The sequence below is a fragment of the Empidonax traillii genome, unplaced genomic scaffold, assembly GCF_003031625.1.
Source record: "Empidonax traillii isolate 1590-97213 ecotype Southwest subspecies unplaced genomic scaffold, ASM303162v1 scaffold1101:size226669, whole genome shotgun sequence".
Lineage (NCBI taxonomy): Eukaryota > Metazoa > Chordata > Aves > Passeriformes > Tyrannidae > Empidonax > Empidonax traillii.
The window spans coordinates 10,369-30,012 of NW_020956294.1; the positions used below are offsets into that span (position 1 = coordinate 10,369).

The 19,644-nt window shown below is 38.1% G+C and overlaps 1 protein-coding gene and 1 long non-coding RNA gene across 4 annotated transcripts in view; one reads left to right on the top strand and one right to left on the bottom strand.

Moving 5' to 3' along the window:
• LOC114068625 (catenin alpha-2) overlaps nucleotides 1-19,644 on the bottom strand; it is a 148,828-nt gene that overhangs the window by 9,585 nt on the left and 119,599 nt on the right. For 2 of the 3 annotated variants that reach the window (XM_027904904.1, XM_027904902.1), the window contains exons 10-12: nucleotides 17,364-17,469; nucleotides 14,253-14,387; nucleotides 2,918-3,113 (exon numbers count right to left, since the gene is read on the bottom strand). In XM_027904904.1, the coding sequence (XP_027760705.1) occupies nucleotides 2,937-3,113; nucleotides 14,253-14,387; nucleotides 17,364-17,469 (418 nt within the window). In that variant the 3' untranslated portion in view covers nucleotides 2,918-2,936. Of the gene's footprint in view, nucleotides 1-1,731; nucleotides 1,786-2,917; nucleotides 3,114-14,252; nucleotides 14,388-17,363; nucleotides 17,470-19,644 lie in introns of those variants that run through there. The other variant, XM_027904903.1, reaches the window with a different exon arrangement.
• Nucleotides 3,080-6,782, top strand: LOC114068627. Its single transcript, XR_003573632.1, has 3 exons — nucleotides 3,080-3,185; nucleotides 5,710-5,843; nucleotides 6,736-6,782. It is a non-coding gene; the product is annotated as an uncharacterized LOC114068627 (long non-coding RNA).

Below are 19,644 nucleotides of genomic sequence, written 5' to 3' on the forward strand. Positions count from 1 at the left end.
CAGATGGAGCATTTCACAGCTCTCCCTCACTTCTCCTATAGAAAAAGAAGGTAAGAACCAACCCACAAAGTTTTAATTCAACTTGTAAGAGAAATCAGCCTGGGAAATAAAGAAAATTTGGGAATCTTACACAGAACACCTTAATAATACTGAAAAAATGTTGATCTTACATCATTAAACTATTGTTCCCCCTTTGCCAGTACGACCAAGGAACAAATCTGTAATTTAAGCTTTGACCTCCTTAAATATATAGGCATTAATATGCTAATTAGTGGTTTTGTTTCAAGACAGTTATACACAGTGTGCTTGCAAATACAAAACAACGATTTTTTTTAAGGATACCACATCAGAAAGTAACTTTCATTTTGCTAACAACTGACTTACGAAGTTTTAATTCATTTAAATTAGCATATATTGGAAAAATTTCTCAGATATTTGCCATAAAAGTTTTCATACTAAACACTAAATAAAATCAGCTGAAATATAGGGCTTATAGTATTTTAATTTAATTTATGTACATGTAAATAATATTTTAAAAACATCATAATTGATTGAATGCATATTTAAGCATAAGCTGCAAAATGTAGGAATCTGTGCACTTCAGACATTTTAATATTTTTTTTAATCATAGCTGCCAGTAAAATAATTAAACAGGGGAATTAGCTCAGTAAATGTAAAATTAGGCTATTTATTTTACCAGTGTTAAGTTACTCAGGCAAACTCACATCCTGGGGTTGCATGGTCAAAAATTTGTTACTAGAATTGGCACAGACAGATTCCAGGTTAATTATTGCAACAGTTTATGTAATTATGAATGTCATTCCCTCTACAAACTCCCTGCTATACAACTCTAATTTGCTCCTCTTAAAAGATAAATTTAGAGTGCCAATTTCTCTGGATTTAAAGTAATCCACTGACATCTCTGTTCCACAGTATCCCCTCAGTGCTGATCACTGTGTCTCGTTCACCATAATTATTGAATGACATCAATTCTGATTTCCTCTTCCCAATCCTTAAACCACTTTTAAAGAGAGTTTCCCTCTCCAAGCCGCCAAAATGGTTTTGCATTATTGAAGTGAGATTAGAGGAGGCAGTGTACAGTTGGTCCTTATCTTTTATCAATTCCGTGCAAAAATTAAAGTCTCCTGCATTATGCAAGAGTAATTACAAATGTGCTAAGACAATTTGACAAAACTCATCAGCAGAGGATGTGCTTGGGCTCTAAATTAAATTTTACCTCCAAGTGTTTGCTTCTGAAAAGAACAAACTTCAAATCATCTTTAAGAGCAGCAGTTCCCATAAAGTTTTCCCAGTGAAACATTAGAGACTGACTAACCTGCTTTTCCTTTCCTACTGAAAAGATTAAAGTTTGCTGGGGAAGGTAAATTTGATTAACGAGTTTGTGGCTTCGCAAAGGAAGATTTGGAGATTCACTTTTGGTTCACTACAGGAACAAACAGTAGTAAAACTCCTCGTGCACATTATTCACAGCCAGAAGAGTCACCACCTGTCAGGGAGACATTTTTATATTCTTTGTCCTTATTTTTCTCTCTGACAGGAAGGGAAACAATCATTAGTGAGAGTTTTGGTAGCTGGCTTTGTAAACAAGACTCTCATCCTCCCAGAATTTCATTCAGATCTCCTGTGCATTGATACAAAGAGCATCCCTGAGTCATCAGGGAGGAATATCCATCCATCACCACAGACCAAACCCCAGTACGTGCCACTGACCAGAAGATGGAATGGTCTGCATCCTTAACCAATTGCTCAGAGCCACCAAGTCACCTGGAAATAGAAGTACTTCATCAATCAAACTATGGACCTCCTCTGCAGGAAAGGCTGTGATTGCACTCTCCTCGTCTTTGATTTATGGAGAATGTGCTGCTGCCTTTTAGTGCCTCTCACTGAGATATGACAGGACCCCACACAAAGCTGGTAAAGAGCTTTAAATGAACAAGAACAGCAAGATTTGCAGAACCCCTGGGGGCCAAAATCTTCATATGATCCTTCTTCTGCCCTTTAGCATGAGAGCTCTGACATCTTGACGGCTTTAATAGATACCCAAGAGGCAGAACAAGAAAGGAAGATCTTAGTAGTCCGTCTTGTCTTTTTTAAAGTGCTGAGGGATATTAAAACAGTGAAGCAGCAATACCTGGGGCCAAGGGACATTGGTAACAAGACAATGCTTTAAAGGAAAATAGTAATGTTTAGGTAGTGACAAAAGAAAAACACCAAGAAATTCAGTTAGCAGTATCCCTGCCCATTTCAAGTTCTTATCACAGAAAAGAAAAATAATCAAATGCTTTGATTTATAATTTCAAAAGTTAAATCTCAGTTACATCTCCTGGGGTTTCCCGCTTAATTTTAAGTCTATCACAATTTCCCTTTGAATTTTATTTCATCTATAAAATAATTGGCCTATTGTCAATACACAGCTTGATTAAATGTTCTGGGCAAAGAAAATAAAAACAGTAATAGAAAATATAGGAAAAAAAATCCTTTCTCATATAAAAAGCCATTATCCACAGTTAGTAGTGTTAAATATATAAATAACATCATCTATCATTCATCATAAAGAACTTTAGAAAAAGTATGGCCCAGCACTATAATTAAATACTGTAATTAAATTAATGGAAGTTTAGGAATTGAGTTCAAGGGGACCAGGGCCTGCCTTTTAGCAAGACAAGTTAAACACTGAAGGATCAGTTTTAACCATCAGTAAATGGACTGTCTCTGCAGAGAAACGCGATCATTGCTTTGCAGATGATGTAAACTCTGGGACTTGGGGACAGGAAGGGAATGCTTTTTCTCAGGTGACTAAGGCAACATACGCAAATAATTCTGTTAGTCCTAATTGAAAAAAAAAAAAAATAAAAAAGAAGCAGCTCTCAAAAAAATCCCCCGTTGCCACGTCTCCTCCCTCCACCCCCAGATCTTTAAAGACAGAGATGAGACAGCAGGTTACTCACCGTTGAGGAGTCACCGCTTCCAGTCTCAAGCGTAGCTCCCTCAGCACAGGTGGGTGGGTGGGTGGAAAGTTGACTAGCCCTGCCCCCATCTATGACATCACACTCTACCTCATAAAAGGTAGTGAAAGTGCTCTGAACTCCAGTCTGATTTCCGAGAGATACAGAAAAGAGATAGTGAGAGAGAGAGCAAGAGAAAAATTGTGCCGTAGCGTAGAGGTGAGAGAGAGGGAAGCGTGTGCTGAAGGAGCTCTGCTTGGCCAAGGAGACAGGGACTGCTCCACGATGAGGGACCCCGCTGGCTGCTGGTTCCTCTCACTTGTTCCCATAGCACAGGTCGATTGGCAAAGGGGGTAATTTTTGGTGCCTCTGGATGAAAACCAGAGGACAAAAAGCTTTGTCCCCATTAAATGCTAACTGACATCAAATCATGCGCAATTTGGTGCATAGGCTGCCAAATGCCACTGGTTTATGTGTGGTTTTGTCCAGCCAAACTGCACAAAGACATACACACCAGTGCAAGCAGGTAAAATTCCAGTGTCTACAGCTGGAATTACATTTGTGTCCCCTCATGCTGAACAAACATCCAATCCACACCTCTGGAATGACCCTTGAGCAGAAAAAAACCAGAGGGCTGGCCTTCTATTTACCCTCTATACAGCACTATGGGAAGGAGGTCAGCAAAGAATTATGGTTTTCTTGCATTGAAAATGAGAACTGACAAACTGTGCTGAAAGAACAAGTGAGGGAAGTATGAAAATTCTGGGCATACATTTATTTACAGAGCACACTTTCAAAGTTCCAGAAAATATCAACAAAATTGCACAGAGGTGATATTTTTAAATATGTGCATTTTTAGACAGTGACAACCTTCCAGGCTGAGGCACATGTTTTTTGTTTTTTTTTTTTCAAACAACATCCCAAGAACTGAAATGGGAGGGCTTAAAATGGGATATTCATTCTAATTTATTGTAAATGGAATTTTTATCATCCAAATTCTGGAAAAGCAGGTTCAAGAGTAAACATAATTGCTTAAATTATTCACTGGGATTTTCTTGATAACCTAGCTGTATACTAAAAGTGAAAAAAAAAATTAGTATATGCTGCAAAACTTAACTCCATTTAATAAAACTGCTTAGAGAATGGGGGGACTATTCAGGGCCAGTAAAGAGGGCTAACATAAGATCCTGCCTTTTGGAAGAGGAAAAATGAATGCTCCTGAAATCTCTTTTAGGACTATGGATTATAGGCACACTGAGCTAATATTGATGTTTTCCCTTAGGCTTTTTGATGCTACAAGGATCATGTGAATTCTAATCTAATTATGATTAGTTTTTTCTGTCTTAATAACGATTAATGTGCATTCCCTGCTCTGTGTGATCTTTGTTTTTCTCTCCTTTGCTTCTGTTGAAAAAAGGAAAGTGTGTGACTCATGCCTAGAACCAATCCCTTCCCCTCACAACAGAAGTCGAGTGTTTTCCTTCTTACCCTTCAAAACTTTTATCATCATGTTAATCCTGCAGTATCTGCAGATGCTACTTTAAACCAGTACAATTGTGGATTTAAAAAAAAAAAATCAACAAATGGGTGCCCGGTTGACAAAATGAAGAGTTACTGTGACTTAGAGATGATATGGAACTCCAGGAACACAATGCAAAACTAGGCTGCAGCTGAGTCATGCTAAGTGATGATAGTGCTGTTCACAATTGAATTAAACACACATCTGTCTGATTTCTCTTTGCAGCTTCTTGACTACAAGCTATTTGCATGTCTGAAGATAAGAGAGGAGGAAAACCACCTCTGGCACCCTGTACTGCATCGAGTCCTCATTAATATTCATGTCTAATGGCCTGCTAAAACAAAAGAAAAATGGGAATTTTTAAAGGCTTTTATGGTAAAAAGTACCAAGTGGAATTCAGTTAATCCATGACTTCGGTAACCTATGCCTTGACTACTGCACCACAGTTGTTTTTGCCAAATAAAGTAGGAATGTCTTTGAACTCCTGTGAGCACCAGACCTTATGAAGGCCCAGCAATGTTGCTGATTCCAACAAAGAGAAGCACGTTCAGAGGATAAATTCTAAAATATGAGAAATATTACACCTGTAATAGCAGTTCTAAGGTCTCCTACAGAGAGACTTAAGAGTGAGTAAGAGTTAAATTGGAATAGAAGTTTTATTGGAATAGAAACATAAGGAAGCGGCACAATTAAATCCCAGAAGACTGAGTGTGGACAAGGATATTCTCCATTAACAATACAAGACAAGGAATATGGAGAAATATGGATGATTCCATCATGATAATGTGATATAAACAGTTCAACAGATTAGATAGCAGGCAATACTCCAGATCTGAAATCTTGCTTTGACTTTCTTAGTATGACATTTGTGGTTTATAAAGAGAAAATTAAGGGAAGAGCAAAGTTAAGGCTGAAGAGCAAAGTTAAGACTGAGTTGTGAACACATTACCTACTAAAAAACACTATTGAGTTAAAGAACAGAAAGAATATATCTCATGAAAACATCTTAAAAATGTTTATATATTCAAGGAAGGAAGGACAGAAATCTTCCAAATGTTCCAAAGAATACAACTAAGGTTAATTAAATGAATGCATGGAAATGCAAATAGACAGTAAATGAAGACTTTAATATCAGATGTTTTATTAAGGGATGTAAGTTAAGCCTAACAGCATAAGAACACTGTGAATGCAGGTTGAGTAATTGATTTAATAATTTGCACCCAGGCACTAGAAACCAACTTAAAAAAAGGGTCCATGTTCAGTCTGACCTCGAAGATGTGTTGGAAAAAAATCCCTTTGTGCTTTCTTTCTTGCTGAAAGAGATGAACAAGTGATGGGAAAGGGCAGGCACCACACAGGTCCCAGTGGCTCCTGCCTATAAAGTCTGAGTATCAGCAAGATTGTGAAAAGCTGAGGAGCACCAACAGTGCAGGAGTGTTCCAGAGACTCAGAAGCGAAAAATGGATATATTTTAAGAAATTGAAACAAGAGCTGGAAAACAGGCCATGAGAAAATGCCGAGGTGACACGGATCATTAAAGTCTAAAGAGTTTCTCATGGACACCCCTCTGACCCAAAGGTGTCCAATTTCTGTAGTGGATCAGCCTGATGGATAAGTGGGAAAATCCTTTTTGTGCATTATGTGTCACACTTAGGGAATGGTGAAATATGTAACATCCCACCTGACACCGAGTAAAGCTGCAACTTCTCGAAGTTTTTGACAGTGGAAATGCTGAATTTAGCTGCAGGTATAAAAAGGGATGGAAACGCTTCTGCAGTCTTTTGGCTCAGATATTGATGTTCTAATCCAGTTTTACAGAGTTCTGATTTGGCCTTTGATGAGATTTAGGACACATTATTTGCAGACTTCATCTCAGTTTCTAGAGATACTATTACCTACCTGGTCACTTAGTTTACAAGGCATTTTGATGACATATTAGTCAGAATCTGAAAGACTTGATGTTAAAAGAGAGCATTTGAGAATATCTAACAGTAAGAAGTTAGGACTGATTTTTCTGATACTGGTTAGTTTTTGACTTTGACATTTTACTTTTTGTTGATGCAGCTGCTTATCAGTTATGTAAGATTAATGATGTGGTAACAGAAATATTCTTCCCTGTATGAGGTACATAAACAACAACTGTAATAATAATAATAATAATAAGTCCCAAGTGTGGAAGAAAATATTTCACAGGTTAAAGATAAAAGGTAACTTTTAACCTCCCTCCCTCAGTTTGTTCTCTTCCCAAAGGCTAATATGATCTCCTGCATTTAATGGAAACACATCCCTATTGTGAGTTTTATTAAATACTTTGTTGTAAGTTGTTCAGTGTTTGCAGTTGATTTTGCTCAGGCTGAGAAAACCTGTTGATGTTTTCCCTTCAGGGTATGTCTTCTTGTCTGTGAGTGTTTCTGTGTGTGTGTTACTCCTCTGCAACTCAGGTTGTCAAGAACAATAATTAAAGTCAAAGGAACTGATGAGTCTGAACTGAAGTTGTTATTTTTTTAATATCTGCAAAAGCACCACCTGACAGTACTTCTGGAAGTGAGATTTAGTCTCACCACTGTCCAACTCAGGGAATTAAAAAAATTGCAAGAGCTAAAAGATGTACTTCTGTTTAAGAAACAAAATCCAAAATCTCCTATTGTGTGCTAAATCTGTCATTATGCAAATTGAGTTCTCCATAATTCCATGAAAAAAGAAAAAAAAATCCTAACTTTTATTTAAAGCCTTGGGATGTACCTATTAGCAAGTCTCTGCTTTGCATTAGGGAGGCACACTGAGAATGCCCCAGAGCAAAGGAATTCTTATTTAATACAAAATGATGACCGTTGGTCCCAAACCATCTCTATTAAAGGCAGTAATACGAGAAAAGAAGGGAATGTGAAAAAGGGCTACATTGCTCTCCTTCTTTACGGTAATTTTTACAGGAATAACCTTTTAGGACCATATCTTAGGGTGTGTTAGAATGGTGTTTGCTAATTATTGCAGGGCTGGTGCAATTTGTGTCCCAGAAAGCCATAATATTCTCATTTTCCTCCCAACTCATTCAGCATGGCCTGGAAGAGGAAAACAAGCTGAACTGAAGCCACAGCTACTGCAGCAGAGGAGCTTTGAATTTTTGAGTGGCTTCTATTTTTAAAGCCAATGCAGTATGTAATGAAGCACATACAACAGTATTTCCTTCAATTCTCTAATCTTTGTCTATGATCATTTTTGTTTCAAGCTTTAGTCTTGAATCTGTAACACTTTGCTTTGTTCTTATGGAATTAAATGGATTATTTGGTATCAGAAACGCTTTCCTTTGCAGAAAACTCTTCTAATGAGAAATTTCAATAAATGTAATCTTCAGAAATTCATGAATATTTGTCACCTGATAAAGCACAAGAGCAAGTCCCCTCCAGCCAAAATGCTTCTTAATAAGGAGAAAATCTGACCTGTCTAAATTTGAACTTACTGAATGGAGACATAGAGATGGTGCTTCTTGTCTCCATGAATATATTCTAATGGAGACAAGTGCAGTGTGATTTTGCTTTGCAAATTAAATTACAGATAACATCTCTCCATTTATGCAGGATATACTGTTTCATATTTATGTGTATGTGTGTTTACATAAGCATTTATTTATGATGAGATATTTTCTTAGGCCTGAAAATAGCCTTATATCAAGAAACTGGAGCTCCAGAAGAACTGAGATTATTGCACAAAAAATATTTTCTTGTTGAATTTTTCAGTTCTGCCTTAAGCTTCATTCATCTTCTTTTCCTTACATGGAGCAAACCCTGCCTGCCACCCATCCACCTTCACTCAGCTGCTTTGAGGAAACAGCCGTACACTAATAAAAATAAATTAACCTTTCCAAAGGCTCCTACAAATTCCTGTACAGCTTTTGACTTAAAGAGAGTTGATTACCCACATCAGATCTGCTCAGCACTGTCTGCCTGGGGCTTGAATCCCTCCCATGATGCCAACTGCATAAACTCTCTGGGCTCCTGGTCCACACTGCCTTTACTGGGGAGCAATGGATAAGCTACATATAATGAACTGAATCTTAATTATTGTCAAATATTTGGGAGAGGTATTGCAAATGGCTTTAGGGCCACTACAGATACATCTATTTATGTCTGGTGTGTTTTTTTCCCTGATCATCTTTGAGGTGTTTCATAGGATAATTAGGAATTCTTCACTGTTTTAACTTTCAGAAAGCCCTAAGACAGTGCTTCAATAAAATACGTCATATATAATGAATATATGACCATGAGGGATTTTATCAGCACTCATTTTGATTAACCTGCATAATTCACTGGTGCCTTTATCCTCTAGGAGTAGTAAATTGACTCAGTGTCAGGATGATAAATTTTTTATGTTACCATATCATCGGGCAGTCCCTTTCTTGGACAGTGCACTGAGGGACATTCTGTGCCAGCAGGAGCTGGAGACTCCTGCATTCATCACAAATAGAAGAGCCCAAACAAATTTGTTCCAGATAAAGGTTTATCAAAACCTGTGTCAGTACCATGTGCTTCATACAGCCAAGTAACAGCAATAACCTTCTTGTACTCCTGAGAATCTTGAAGAAAAACGACCCCAACAGTTTCGTCAATTTACCAACACTCCCTTCAGGAAAGTTTTCTTTTACATAATGCTACATTCTTGCCTGATTCAGGAGGAATTAAACCACTCTATTTGCCAAGCTCCAAAACAACACTTTGTCCATATTGATAAGCATTTTATGTGCAAAGGTTCTCTTTGACTGCCAGCTTTAAAGCAAAGGAAAACACTCCAGAAAGGCTTTCTTTTTCAGGAAAATGAAATAACCCATCAGTGACTCTTAAGGAAATGTTTAGGAACATGCTCTTTATCCAAATTCAGTGAAAGGCAGCCTTACTCACTTTTAATAACAGTTGAACCTCAAATTACCTGATTTTTCTTTGAATAAATTACCTGATTTTTCTTTGAATAAATTACCTGATTTTTCTTTGAATTTCTCTAGAATTAAAAAGTAGCAACTTGATACTTCACTGCCCACATTCACACCAACCTGCTTTTACAGCACGAGGTAGTTTACAGTGATTCAGCCTCAAATGAAAGAAAAGTAGGACCTTTATCTTGTTGTACTCCATGTAAGATCCATAGGCTGACTTGACAGGGACACTGCCAGCTCACCTGAAATAACTGCTGGATGCTCCCTGTTACTCTGTGGTAAATAATGAGGTTCGTCCATTTTTGGTGAGGACCAGCTCTTTTCTGGTTACCTTCCTCTTATCACTAACCAAGAATAAACATACATTTATTTTGCCCCATGTCCTGTATCTGTTAATATTTTTATGTATCCGCCCTCCCAGTCAGGCGTGTTATGGCAGTTTTAACCCAAAATTAATGGGGTGGCTCCAGCCTTTTCATCTTCCTTTTCCCACCAAAGCCCTCACTTCAATTCCCCAAGCAGGAGCTCCTCAATAAATTCCCAATCCTAATTAAACTGTCTTGTGTCTTCAACAGATTATAAGAATCCTTCTCTGGGTATTGCAGTTGAACCTGTTATGTTAAGATAAATGAGATTTGTAAAACAACTGGGAACTGGACCCAGCTAAAGTATATGTTTTTGGAGAGTGCTTTGGCTACTGATTCAACATTTTTGGGCAGTGCTCAAAGGCACATGGTACAACCCAGAATATCTGTCTGGCTCAGAAGTTTCAGACTCTCTGGGCAAATTTTCTGATAATACAGCTGATTGGATCTGTAGAGCTCTAAATCAAACCTGAACACGATAAGGGGCTGCCTTGGATAAGGGATTTTCTTAGATTCTGCTCAATCTGATCCTACAGGAAAATCTGTGGCAAATCTAATAAAGATACATAAACAAGAATTTTAAAAAACGCAAGCTCATAGCCTAAATTGGAAGTAGGTAAATGAGCTGATCAGCTTCTGAGCAGCAGTAAACAGAACAAGTGGATATTTATTCTAGAGTAAGAACTGAATATATATATTTGTTTTATTGTAATGCTCTTGCTAACAAGAGGCAGTGAGGAACACTGGAAAAATAAAGTAGCCCTACAGCCAGAAGTCTGAATTTGTATCTAAATAAGAAACATCATCACTAAAAGCAACTCTACTGAACAAAAGTAGCTCCCACAAACAGGCAAGGCTATCAGCAAGAGCTAAGTATATGTAAATGGGATTTACTGAGAGTAGTGTGTGCTCAGCACCTCAGAGGATTCATTCCAGTACAACAGTGCAACTGATTATCAAGCAAATGCACGTTACTTTAAAGAAACTAAGGCAAGAGACAAAGCAAATTATTTTGAAATGCTTTTACTCTGTAATTTCATTAAAGGACATTGTTTATTCTTAGAGGGGAACTAGAAATTGAATATTCAAATTTAAATCTGCAAAATATATCTGTTTATGGACCAAGGTCAAAGAGACTTTTATTAGGAACAAGGATATCATCTGCACAGATCAGAAATATTTGTAAAGTCTTTTGCAATTTTTTATATGAATTTGCTTTTGCTGTTATCTAACCTCCTCCTCATTTTTGCTTAGTTTCTTCCCTATAATCTTCTTCAGGTTTACAAGGCTCCTCACTGCAGGACAGGTAGAACATAGTCTTTCCTTACTTTGCTTTCCAAAACTCAACTAGAATCAGAAATTAAGAGTCTCACCTTGCGACATAAGGGACCAAGTCAACAGACAAGCTGGCCTTGCTCCACTGATATCATGAGCTAACTCCCAATTGCCAGGTCTTACTTATCTGCTAAAAATAGTTTTGCTATCTGCATGGAGGGAGTTTGATGGGAAAGGTCAAGGGAGAAAAAAGAGCTTGGGGGGAAAAAGGAATGGGAGGAAGGAAAGGGAAAAAACAGCGGGTTCTTTACTGAAACAGTTTACACTTCAGGACTGTGACATTTTCTTACTTTTTGATCTGTTTTCCTACTTGCAGCAAAGTCACTGATGCCAAAAAGGACCCCTTCATATGCTATGCTAGTACCATATCAATCTATAGAAGAAAAAGCAAACAAGATCAGCTTTAGGCTTATTTTCAGAGATAAACCATACTAAACTACTGAATCTTGTAGGGGGAAAAAAAATAGAAGTTTCATCAATATATGTACAACACATTATGTGTTATTTAGACAATATTTTTGAGGTTGTTGCAACATATTTTTCTCTAACAAAACTATGAGAACTGTGGGGTGGCTTTCATCTGTCTTTTTTAGTTTTAATTGGTTTTATGTCTCTTTCCTTTTTATATAAATATGCATACACCCACACGCAGATTCAAACATACATATGCATACATTCATTTAATTTATAAATATTGATTAATATTCTTAATAATGAAAGAATTCAAGCAGGGATTCTACTCCCTATGAGAATTCTGAATCATAAGTCATCTTTTGGATCGATCTGAATGATATTGTGGTTCTCTGAAAACACAGCAGTAAATTACAATATTGTAATAATCATCCTGGTTCTTGATATTTACATCAAAACACTTAAATATAGCACAAACATAAAGTTAATTCCATAGTCACAGGTTGGGAAGCTGGAATTCTGGATTTCTATAGTACTTCTAACGTTGTACTGTATGCAAGTTGCCAAATAATGGTATTTCATTTTGATACAAATAAAATACTGCTTATTTGTAATTGGCTATCCAAGAGAAAATGAGGAAGAAGATGGAAGCAGAAGCAGCAAGTAGACAAGCAGATGTAGATGTGCACTTGGATACCAGATCTCTGGATAGCAAGGGAGCATACAGTACCCAGCACCTTGAAGATAAACAGCTCAGAAAACACTGTCAGGGAAGCCCCTGCACTGTGTTACACCAGATCTCAAGATAATGCTCTCACAAAGGGATGCACAGGAGTTCAACCCCAGGTCACCTCCTTTTCAGGGCACCAGCAGAAGAAGCGAGCTGGGCAATCTGCACATTTTCCACACCTCAGGACTACCGAGTCTTGGGGACAGAACCAAACAATTTCTGCGTTTGAAGCTGTTTTTTTTGTCTTTGCAGCTGACTGTGAAACCCCAACCAAACAGAAACACAATGGTGATGAAGCCTGGTAAGCAGCGGGTGCCAACAATGCCAGACTGGGAATGATGAAGTCAAGCGGTTCGGCCACTTAATAGTTTCACAACGGATGGGGATGTGCCAGGAACGAGGAGATGCTCGAGATTCACAATGGCTTATTCAGCATTCACATACACCGAATAAAGAGACTCGAAAAAAGAAACACACACAACCACAAAAGCTAAGCTGGTCGAAGCACTGATTCGGGGAATTGTTGTAGAGAGATGGATATGACGACTGGATGGGTATGAAAAGCTGGGCCCAGATGGCAGTAGGTAAGAAAAGATCACAGCAATCACTCTGCAGCAGAGCTGTCAGCAACAAAAGGACAGATCATTCCGTTAATATCAGGAGGATGGAAGAGGATCTTTTCGTTGCTGTGGGAAGATCAAGGTATTAAAATTACATACGTACATACGTCAAGAAGTGAAGACCAATTGCAGGACAGATACAGGAACCTTTAAGCAGCTCCCTTTAGGATTGTGTGTATGACTTCAGAATGTTTGATCCAAGAGAGCCTGGCAAATGTTTAAGACCTTCTATAGAGCTTTGCAAAAAAAAAAAATAAAAATGTTACGTGGTTGAGAACATTTTCTCTGCCTTCTGACGTGTTTGAGGAAGGCCAGTGATGTCACTGGGGAATCTTATGGATGGAATGAAGGGCACAAGTTAATTGTCCTAATGATCTTCGTACTTGATTGGGCTTAAACAATGAAAGGGTGCTTTTTCAAAACCGCATTTGAGAACAATTTGTTTGAAGCATCTCGGGTCTCACAAATCACCATTGTTTTGAAAACACGCTCAGGAGAGCGAAAAAATGACACATTTACAGCCATATGGTCTGTATTTGAGTTAGAGGATAACAAAGGTGTCATGGGGCTAATACTAGGGTGAAAGAACAAAAAAAGGAAACCATGAAGAGCAGCAGTTGCTGCTGCTTGGTTCTGGTGTTCTCCCAGAGGCACAGAGGCCAACCTTAGGAGAAGGAAAGAAAAAAATACTTTAAAAATATAGAAAACTCATTGTTTATAATATTACTGCTGCTGCTGCATATTCCTGTCTTTATTTCTAAAAAAAAAAAAAAAAAAAGAGATTGTGTGTGTCAGAAGTTTGCAGTGTTCATTGAAAATAACTGAAATAACTGGATGGGCATTAGAGCATATAATCATTGTGCTTGCCAATAGTATTTGAAAACAGCACATGCATCAAAATTTAAAATATTTTGCTGGCCTTCCAGATTTTTTTGCTAAACCTAGTGTGCATTGGAACCTGAGTGAATGAATCCCATTAGTCATCACCATCTTAACAATATGCACTTCATACAGAGCTGGCTTCTGCACAGAGGAAGGAAATTACCAGTACTAACAAAGGAAAGAAGATTTATAATGAGCAAATATACAAAAGCTCCAAATAATTATAATATTCACAGCTTGGCAATGACTTTCTAGGCTATAAAATTACTTTTCTTTTGGAAGAATGAAGATTTTACAAGGTTAATATAAACAAAGGGTAATTGGAAAATCAAATTGCTCTACACAAGTTATTGTAAGGCCTGGAATAATGGTGATAACATTTTTAAAAAGCTTGCTTATGAATCAGTGGCTTTTTGTTTTGCATATTACTGCAATCAAAAATGCTCCCTTTCAAGTGCTACGTGGGAAACAGAAATGGCTGAATACAAATCCCAGCTTACCCCTGATACAATAAGTTCTCCTCCCAGGTTCTGAACTTCTGCCTTCACTTTGCTGCAGATGTTGAGCTGGTGGCAGTACAGGGCAATGCGCTGCAGGTAGGCCAGCAGGTCCTGTTTGCAGGCTGAGTCTGGGCACTGCAGATGAAAAAGATATTTCATTAGATGCAGCTGAGTTAATATGATTAGAGACAGGTCACCAGTTAGTGGCAATGTGTGTGCATCAGGTGGGTCTATTCCACTTTGTCTTTACATGAGGGACTCGATGAAAACTGAGACTCTGCCTTTCATTTAACTCAGTGTTTATGAATTGTAGCCTGGAGATGCACTATTCCTTTCTGGAGAGGGATGAAACTGCTCTGTCAGTCACTAATGAAAGGCAGTGACAATAATATGATCACTGTGAGTGTTTACTTAGGATATCAAATTGTACTGAACAGGAGAGTCTATTGAGCAGCCAAAAGACCAGGTTTGACTTGAAACTCCACAGCATGGACCAGTTAAAGTCCAGAGGACCCCAGTTCTGACTGATTACACCCACTCTTGTCTGTGTTGCCATCTTCCCTGGCATTTGTGCAGACCTTCAGAGGACACAGCTCTGCCTCAGGCTTGGCAGAAGCCAGGTCGCTCATTGACACCTGAAGGACTTGAGAGGCAGAGGTGAGGCTGCTTGGGTTTGGTAATGACAGATCTGGCAAGCTCATTTTTGATGCTGAAATACCTTAATCTGTGCCAGAGAGAAATTATTTACACAAGTGTGAGCGACATATTGCAGAGTATCTCAGCAGATGACATCAGTATTGCAGCCCTGCTCAAGAACTCAGTGAGTTAAGCTGGTCCCTCTGCATGTCTAAGGGATAATTCTCCATCCTAGAGGGAAGGCTGTCTACAGTCCTGTACCATTTCAGATACTGTGAATCAATCCCAAATGTGTGTTGATGCAGATTAGATTAGGTCAAATGTGCTAGACACTGTGAGGTTTTATAATCAATATAACTAGAAAAGGCCCAAGTACAATTTATTCATAGTCTCTGGGACTCCTAATAGAAACTGCATCTTCCCCCACAATATCAAGAGCATAATAAACAAGAGTCTTGTAGTTAATATTCAAAGTCTTGCCTCAAGAGAACAGACCTCAGTAATTCACTCTGCTGAAACAGTGCTAAAAGGGTCCATTGCTACCAGCATGTCTCCAATAAACACCCTTTGAATATCCTTTGACTGCATAGCTTGGGGAACAAAGATTCCAAATATGCCTTTTTAGCATCTTACAAAGTTTATGAACAATTTTTTAAAAAATATTATCAGAGCATTTCAAGAAAAACTGATAATCACACATGAGCCAACAGTATCACAGCCTCTGACCTGAGACTGCTGCTCTAACCCAACAGATATTGCTGGCCAGGAATGAGTTCATGATGAAACAGTTGCATATTATTTTCTGTAACCCTGAAAGGAGTCACTTTGCTTTTTTCTCTCCCTTTAAAACTAAGAATAAACAAAGCTGGAGGTCCACTGTGGCTGTCAGGTTAAACCTGCCCTACACTTATGGCAAAGCCTCTTTTCCTCAGACAGATGCCACATCTTTCAGGCATGAATCCCTAAGAAACCTTTCCTCCCTAGCAGTGACAATTAGATTAAAAAATATTTACCCTATTCTTGAAGTCTATGAACTGAAAGAAATGAACTTTAAAGCAATAATGCTAGAGAGCTGTCAAGGTTTTAAATATAAGCACCTTGGAGTGAAAAAATGTAAGAGGTCTCTCATTGGAACAATAATTAAAAATGCAACTGTCCATAAAAAGTTTATATTGCACGAGGGTCTCCAAAGTTCTGTGAAATATCATTAAAGTGCAAGCATTAAAACAAATAATTCATTCTTGAAGTGCTTTCCCTGTTTATTACTGAAGTGTTACAGTCCTCTGAAATTTAAAATGTGACTCAAGCCAATGCACTCCAAGCATAACAAGTCTGTTTGTGTTTCTGCCTTTAAAATATTCCACCTCTGCAAATACTGCAGACTAGGAATTTCATCAGCTGACAGATGGATTTCTTCTTTCTTGAGCTAAAATGAACAGATGCTACTTTCGAAGGATTGGAATGGGTTAACTACTGGAAAAAATTCTTGCTGGTAATGAAACTTTAAACCCAAAATTTCCAAGGTTATAGAAGAATGGACAGCTTCAGGTCTCTTGCCATTTTCGCTCCTATTCCACGGTTGGATATGTTACACATGATTACGTTCCTTTTTGGAGAAGAAAAAGACATAGTTATTGTGAAAAGAAAGACTAGAAGCAAGGAAGTTATCAGTTCCCACTTCCAATGAATTTTCTCCCGATGACAATGACAGGAAAGGAACTAGAGGAAGTTTACGAGTGAAAAAAAATAGTCAAATTTAATTTGCCTGAATCTAAAATTAACTACCCAGGACCTGGATTTGAAATTTGGCTCTTGACTTTTAGTCTGCTGCTTCCTCTCGCTCTCCAGATGGATCCAGATGGAATCCAATCTGAAAAACTATATATCTAGTTAGTTCATCTTTCCAGTTGTGATATGAATTCGGTACTGGGAGCGAGGACACAGAACAGGGACTGGGGGCCTCTTAAGGTGAAACACCCACAGTGGCCTGAAGCAAACCAGAAAACAGGGAGTCAGGGAACATTGAGGAAGAAATGTGCCATATCAAGGGAAATTGCTGAAAGAATGAGCTGAAAAGAAGGTAAAGGATTCCAAAGCATATGGCAAAGGTAACGGAGCATCCGAGTCCCTACTGCTTCCAAAACAGCAAATAAATTTTGGACTCGATGATCTTAGAGGTCTTTCCCAACCTAAATGAGTCTCTATCAGTCTAATTCTAACGCAACACCTGGGCCCAGGAATGAGGCTGTGGAACAAGTCAGGCGTTTCTGAGCTTTAGAGAGGTTTGTTTATGCCTTTCCCGTACTGCAAAACCCAAGTGACAGGCACAGAAAAACTTCTATTCAATGGGGTAGATCAGCACCCAGCTGGTGACTTCCAGCAAGTGATTCTCTGCCAAGTAAAAACAACCTTTTCCTGCAAAAGGCAACTCATCTGTAGAGGTGACATTGCATTTCTGCCCATTTCTGTGGTTACCTGATCAGCTACTGCCCGTGCCAATTTGTCCATCCTCGACCCTGCCTCTGCAATCTTCTTGGCGGCGTTGATGACATCTGATGTGTTCTTCAGGGGGCCTTTGCCTCTGCGAAACACGAGACAATTACGCACAGCCCAAATAAATCACGAGAGGCAACAGTTTTAGTGACCCCTGTTTGGTGCTTGATTTTAAAATAGCAACACCACTGACTTCTTAATTTATGAGAATCTCAGCTTTTAACTACTTTGCAGTACGGCTTGATTAAGAAATCTGTCTGCTGCATTTCCCCTCCCTTACAAAATGCCTCACTAGCAATTTAGTGTGACGGTGCCTTCAAGCACACGAGCTGTACTTAAAAGTATATGCATTTTTAAGTGCTCATTAAGCCAATGCTCTTTGTGGAATACACAACTATTTAAAAATGGTGTGATTCCCAAGCCAGAGCTAAATGTTAAGCCCATCATGCCTAGGGCAAGGATGTCACGTTTTAGAAAACCTTTTTTAGTAGGTTTTTTTTCATTGGAAAATGAAGATATGCGAAGCATAATCCTTATATCGCATTTAAATATTACACTTAAAACATGTATAACTAGCTTTAAGACTGATCTTTCACTGTATTTTAGGATGATGTACGAAACTCTCAGTCTATAAAGTAACAAAAGTGCATTAAGACAAAAATTAAAAAGTCATCACAGATTTTTCTGAGTTTGCTTCACACTCAAAACTTTAATCCTGTTTGTACTAAAAAATTGCTGCTGCTCCTGAAAATGGTTCAGTTAGAAGTGAGCTTATTTTCTTTTTTTTTTTTTAATTTGGAAAATCATAATATGATCAAACTTAATATTTTTTTTTTAATTGAACCAGAAGGAATTTTTTTTCTAAACACAACGTTGTATTATTTTTCCTTTTTTTCATAATCTATAACGCCAAGAATAACATGCTGAAACATATTTCCACTTTAATCTTCTTTCCGTACTTCCATTTCCACCTTAAACAGACAAGGAAACAAAAGTATCTCACTTCTGGTGAACTTAAACTGCAGCAGAAGTCCTTCTTGGTGACCTCTTATGTTTCTACATTAATTAGAGGAGCAGATCGTGCCGTCACAAACTCCATGCATTTGAAAAATTATTCTATTTTAACACTGCTCAGGTTACAGTCAACCAGAAAGGTGTGATAGGCCTTGTTCTGTTTTAATGGAATATACTAAACAAGTTGTTATTCAATCTGATGCTGACAGAGGTGCACTTTGATTTTTTTTTTTTTTCATTTACTTCAAATGTGACAGTAGTTTTCTCTCATTCTCATATTAGTTCTGTTCTTTCGATGCTTGGAAATGTAATTTCATGTTCAGTGCATCGAGGGTTGTCCAGGAGGTTGGGTAAAATGTTCATATTTTGGGCTGTGTCTCTAGAACATCATTTCCTCCTTCCATGAAACAGTGACACTGTTTGGGCAGTTTTTCATTCTGGTTTTTGAGCAGAAGGATCAGAGTCCCAAGACAACACGAATACATAAGTAGTTCAGAATCCTGTAAAATATCACCCTTCACAGGAGGTTCCACCCTGACATTTAGTATCCAGGGGTTCTGAATCTACTGCAAAAACAACAGTCATGAAAGCACAAACTGAGAGGAAAACAAGTAAGTGGAGAGAATAACAGCTTGGAGCAAGTCTAGTAGTAATCTACTAAAGTAAGCAAACTTTCTATTGACATAATTTAATTTAAAATGGATAAAAATGTTTGCTGTTGCCTATTATCAATTAACTACCTATGCAAATAGTCAAGTTATTTGAAAATAATGTTATTTATACATGCTGCTTATCTATCTATCTATCTATCTATCTATCTATCTATCTATCTATCTATCTATCTATCTATCTATCAGGTATGTGTGGACTCCAGGTTGTAAACGCAGAGATTGGCTCCTCTGACAGGGTTTGAGGGTTTCAGACACAAGGCAGGTGATCAGCTGGAGATTAAGAAATCATGGAATCACTGAAAGATTCGGGTTGGAAGGGACCTTAAAGATCATCCTGTTCCAACCCCCTGCCATGGGCAGGGACATCTTCCACTAGACCAGGTTGCTCCAAGACCCATCCAGCCTGGTCTGGAACACTTTTAGGGATGGGGCAGCCACAGCTTCTCTGGGGAACACAGTGAGATGAATAAATGGATGTTTTATTTTAATTCTAAAGGAAGACATGAAGATTTTTGTCCAGTTTTGTGTAATCGCATTTTGACAGATACCATTTAAACTTGTGAACTCCCATTAAAAAC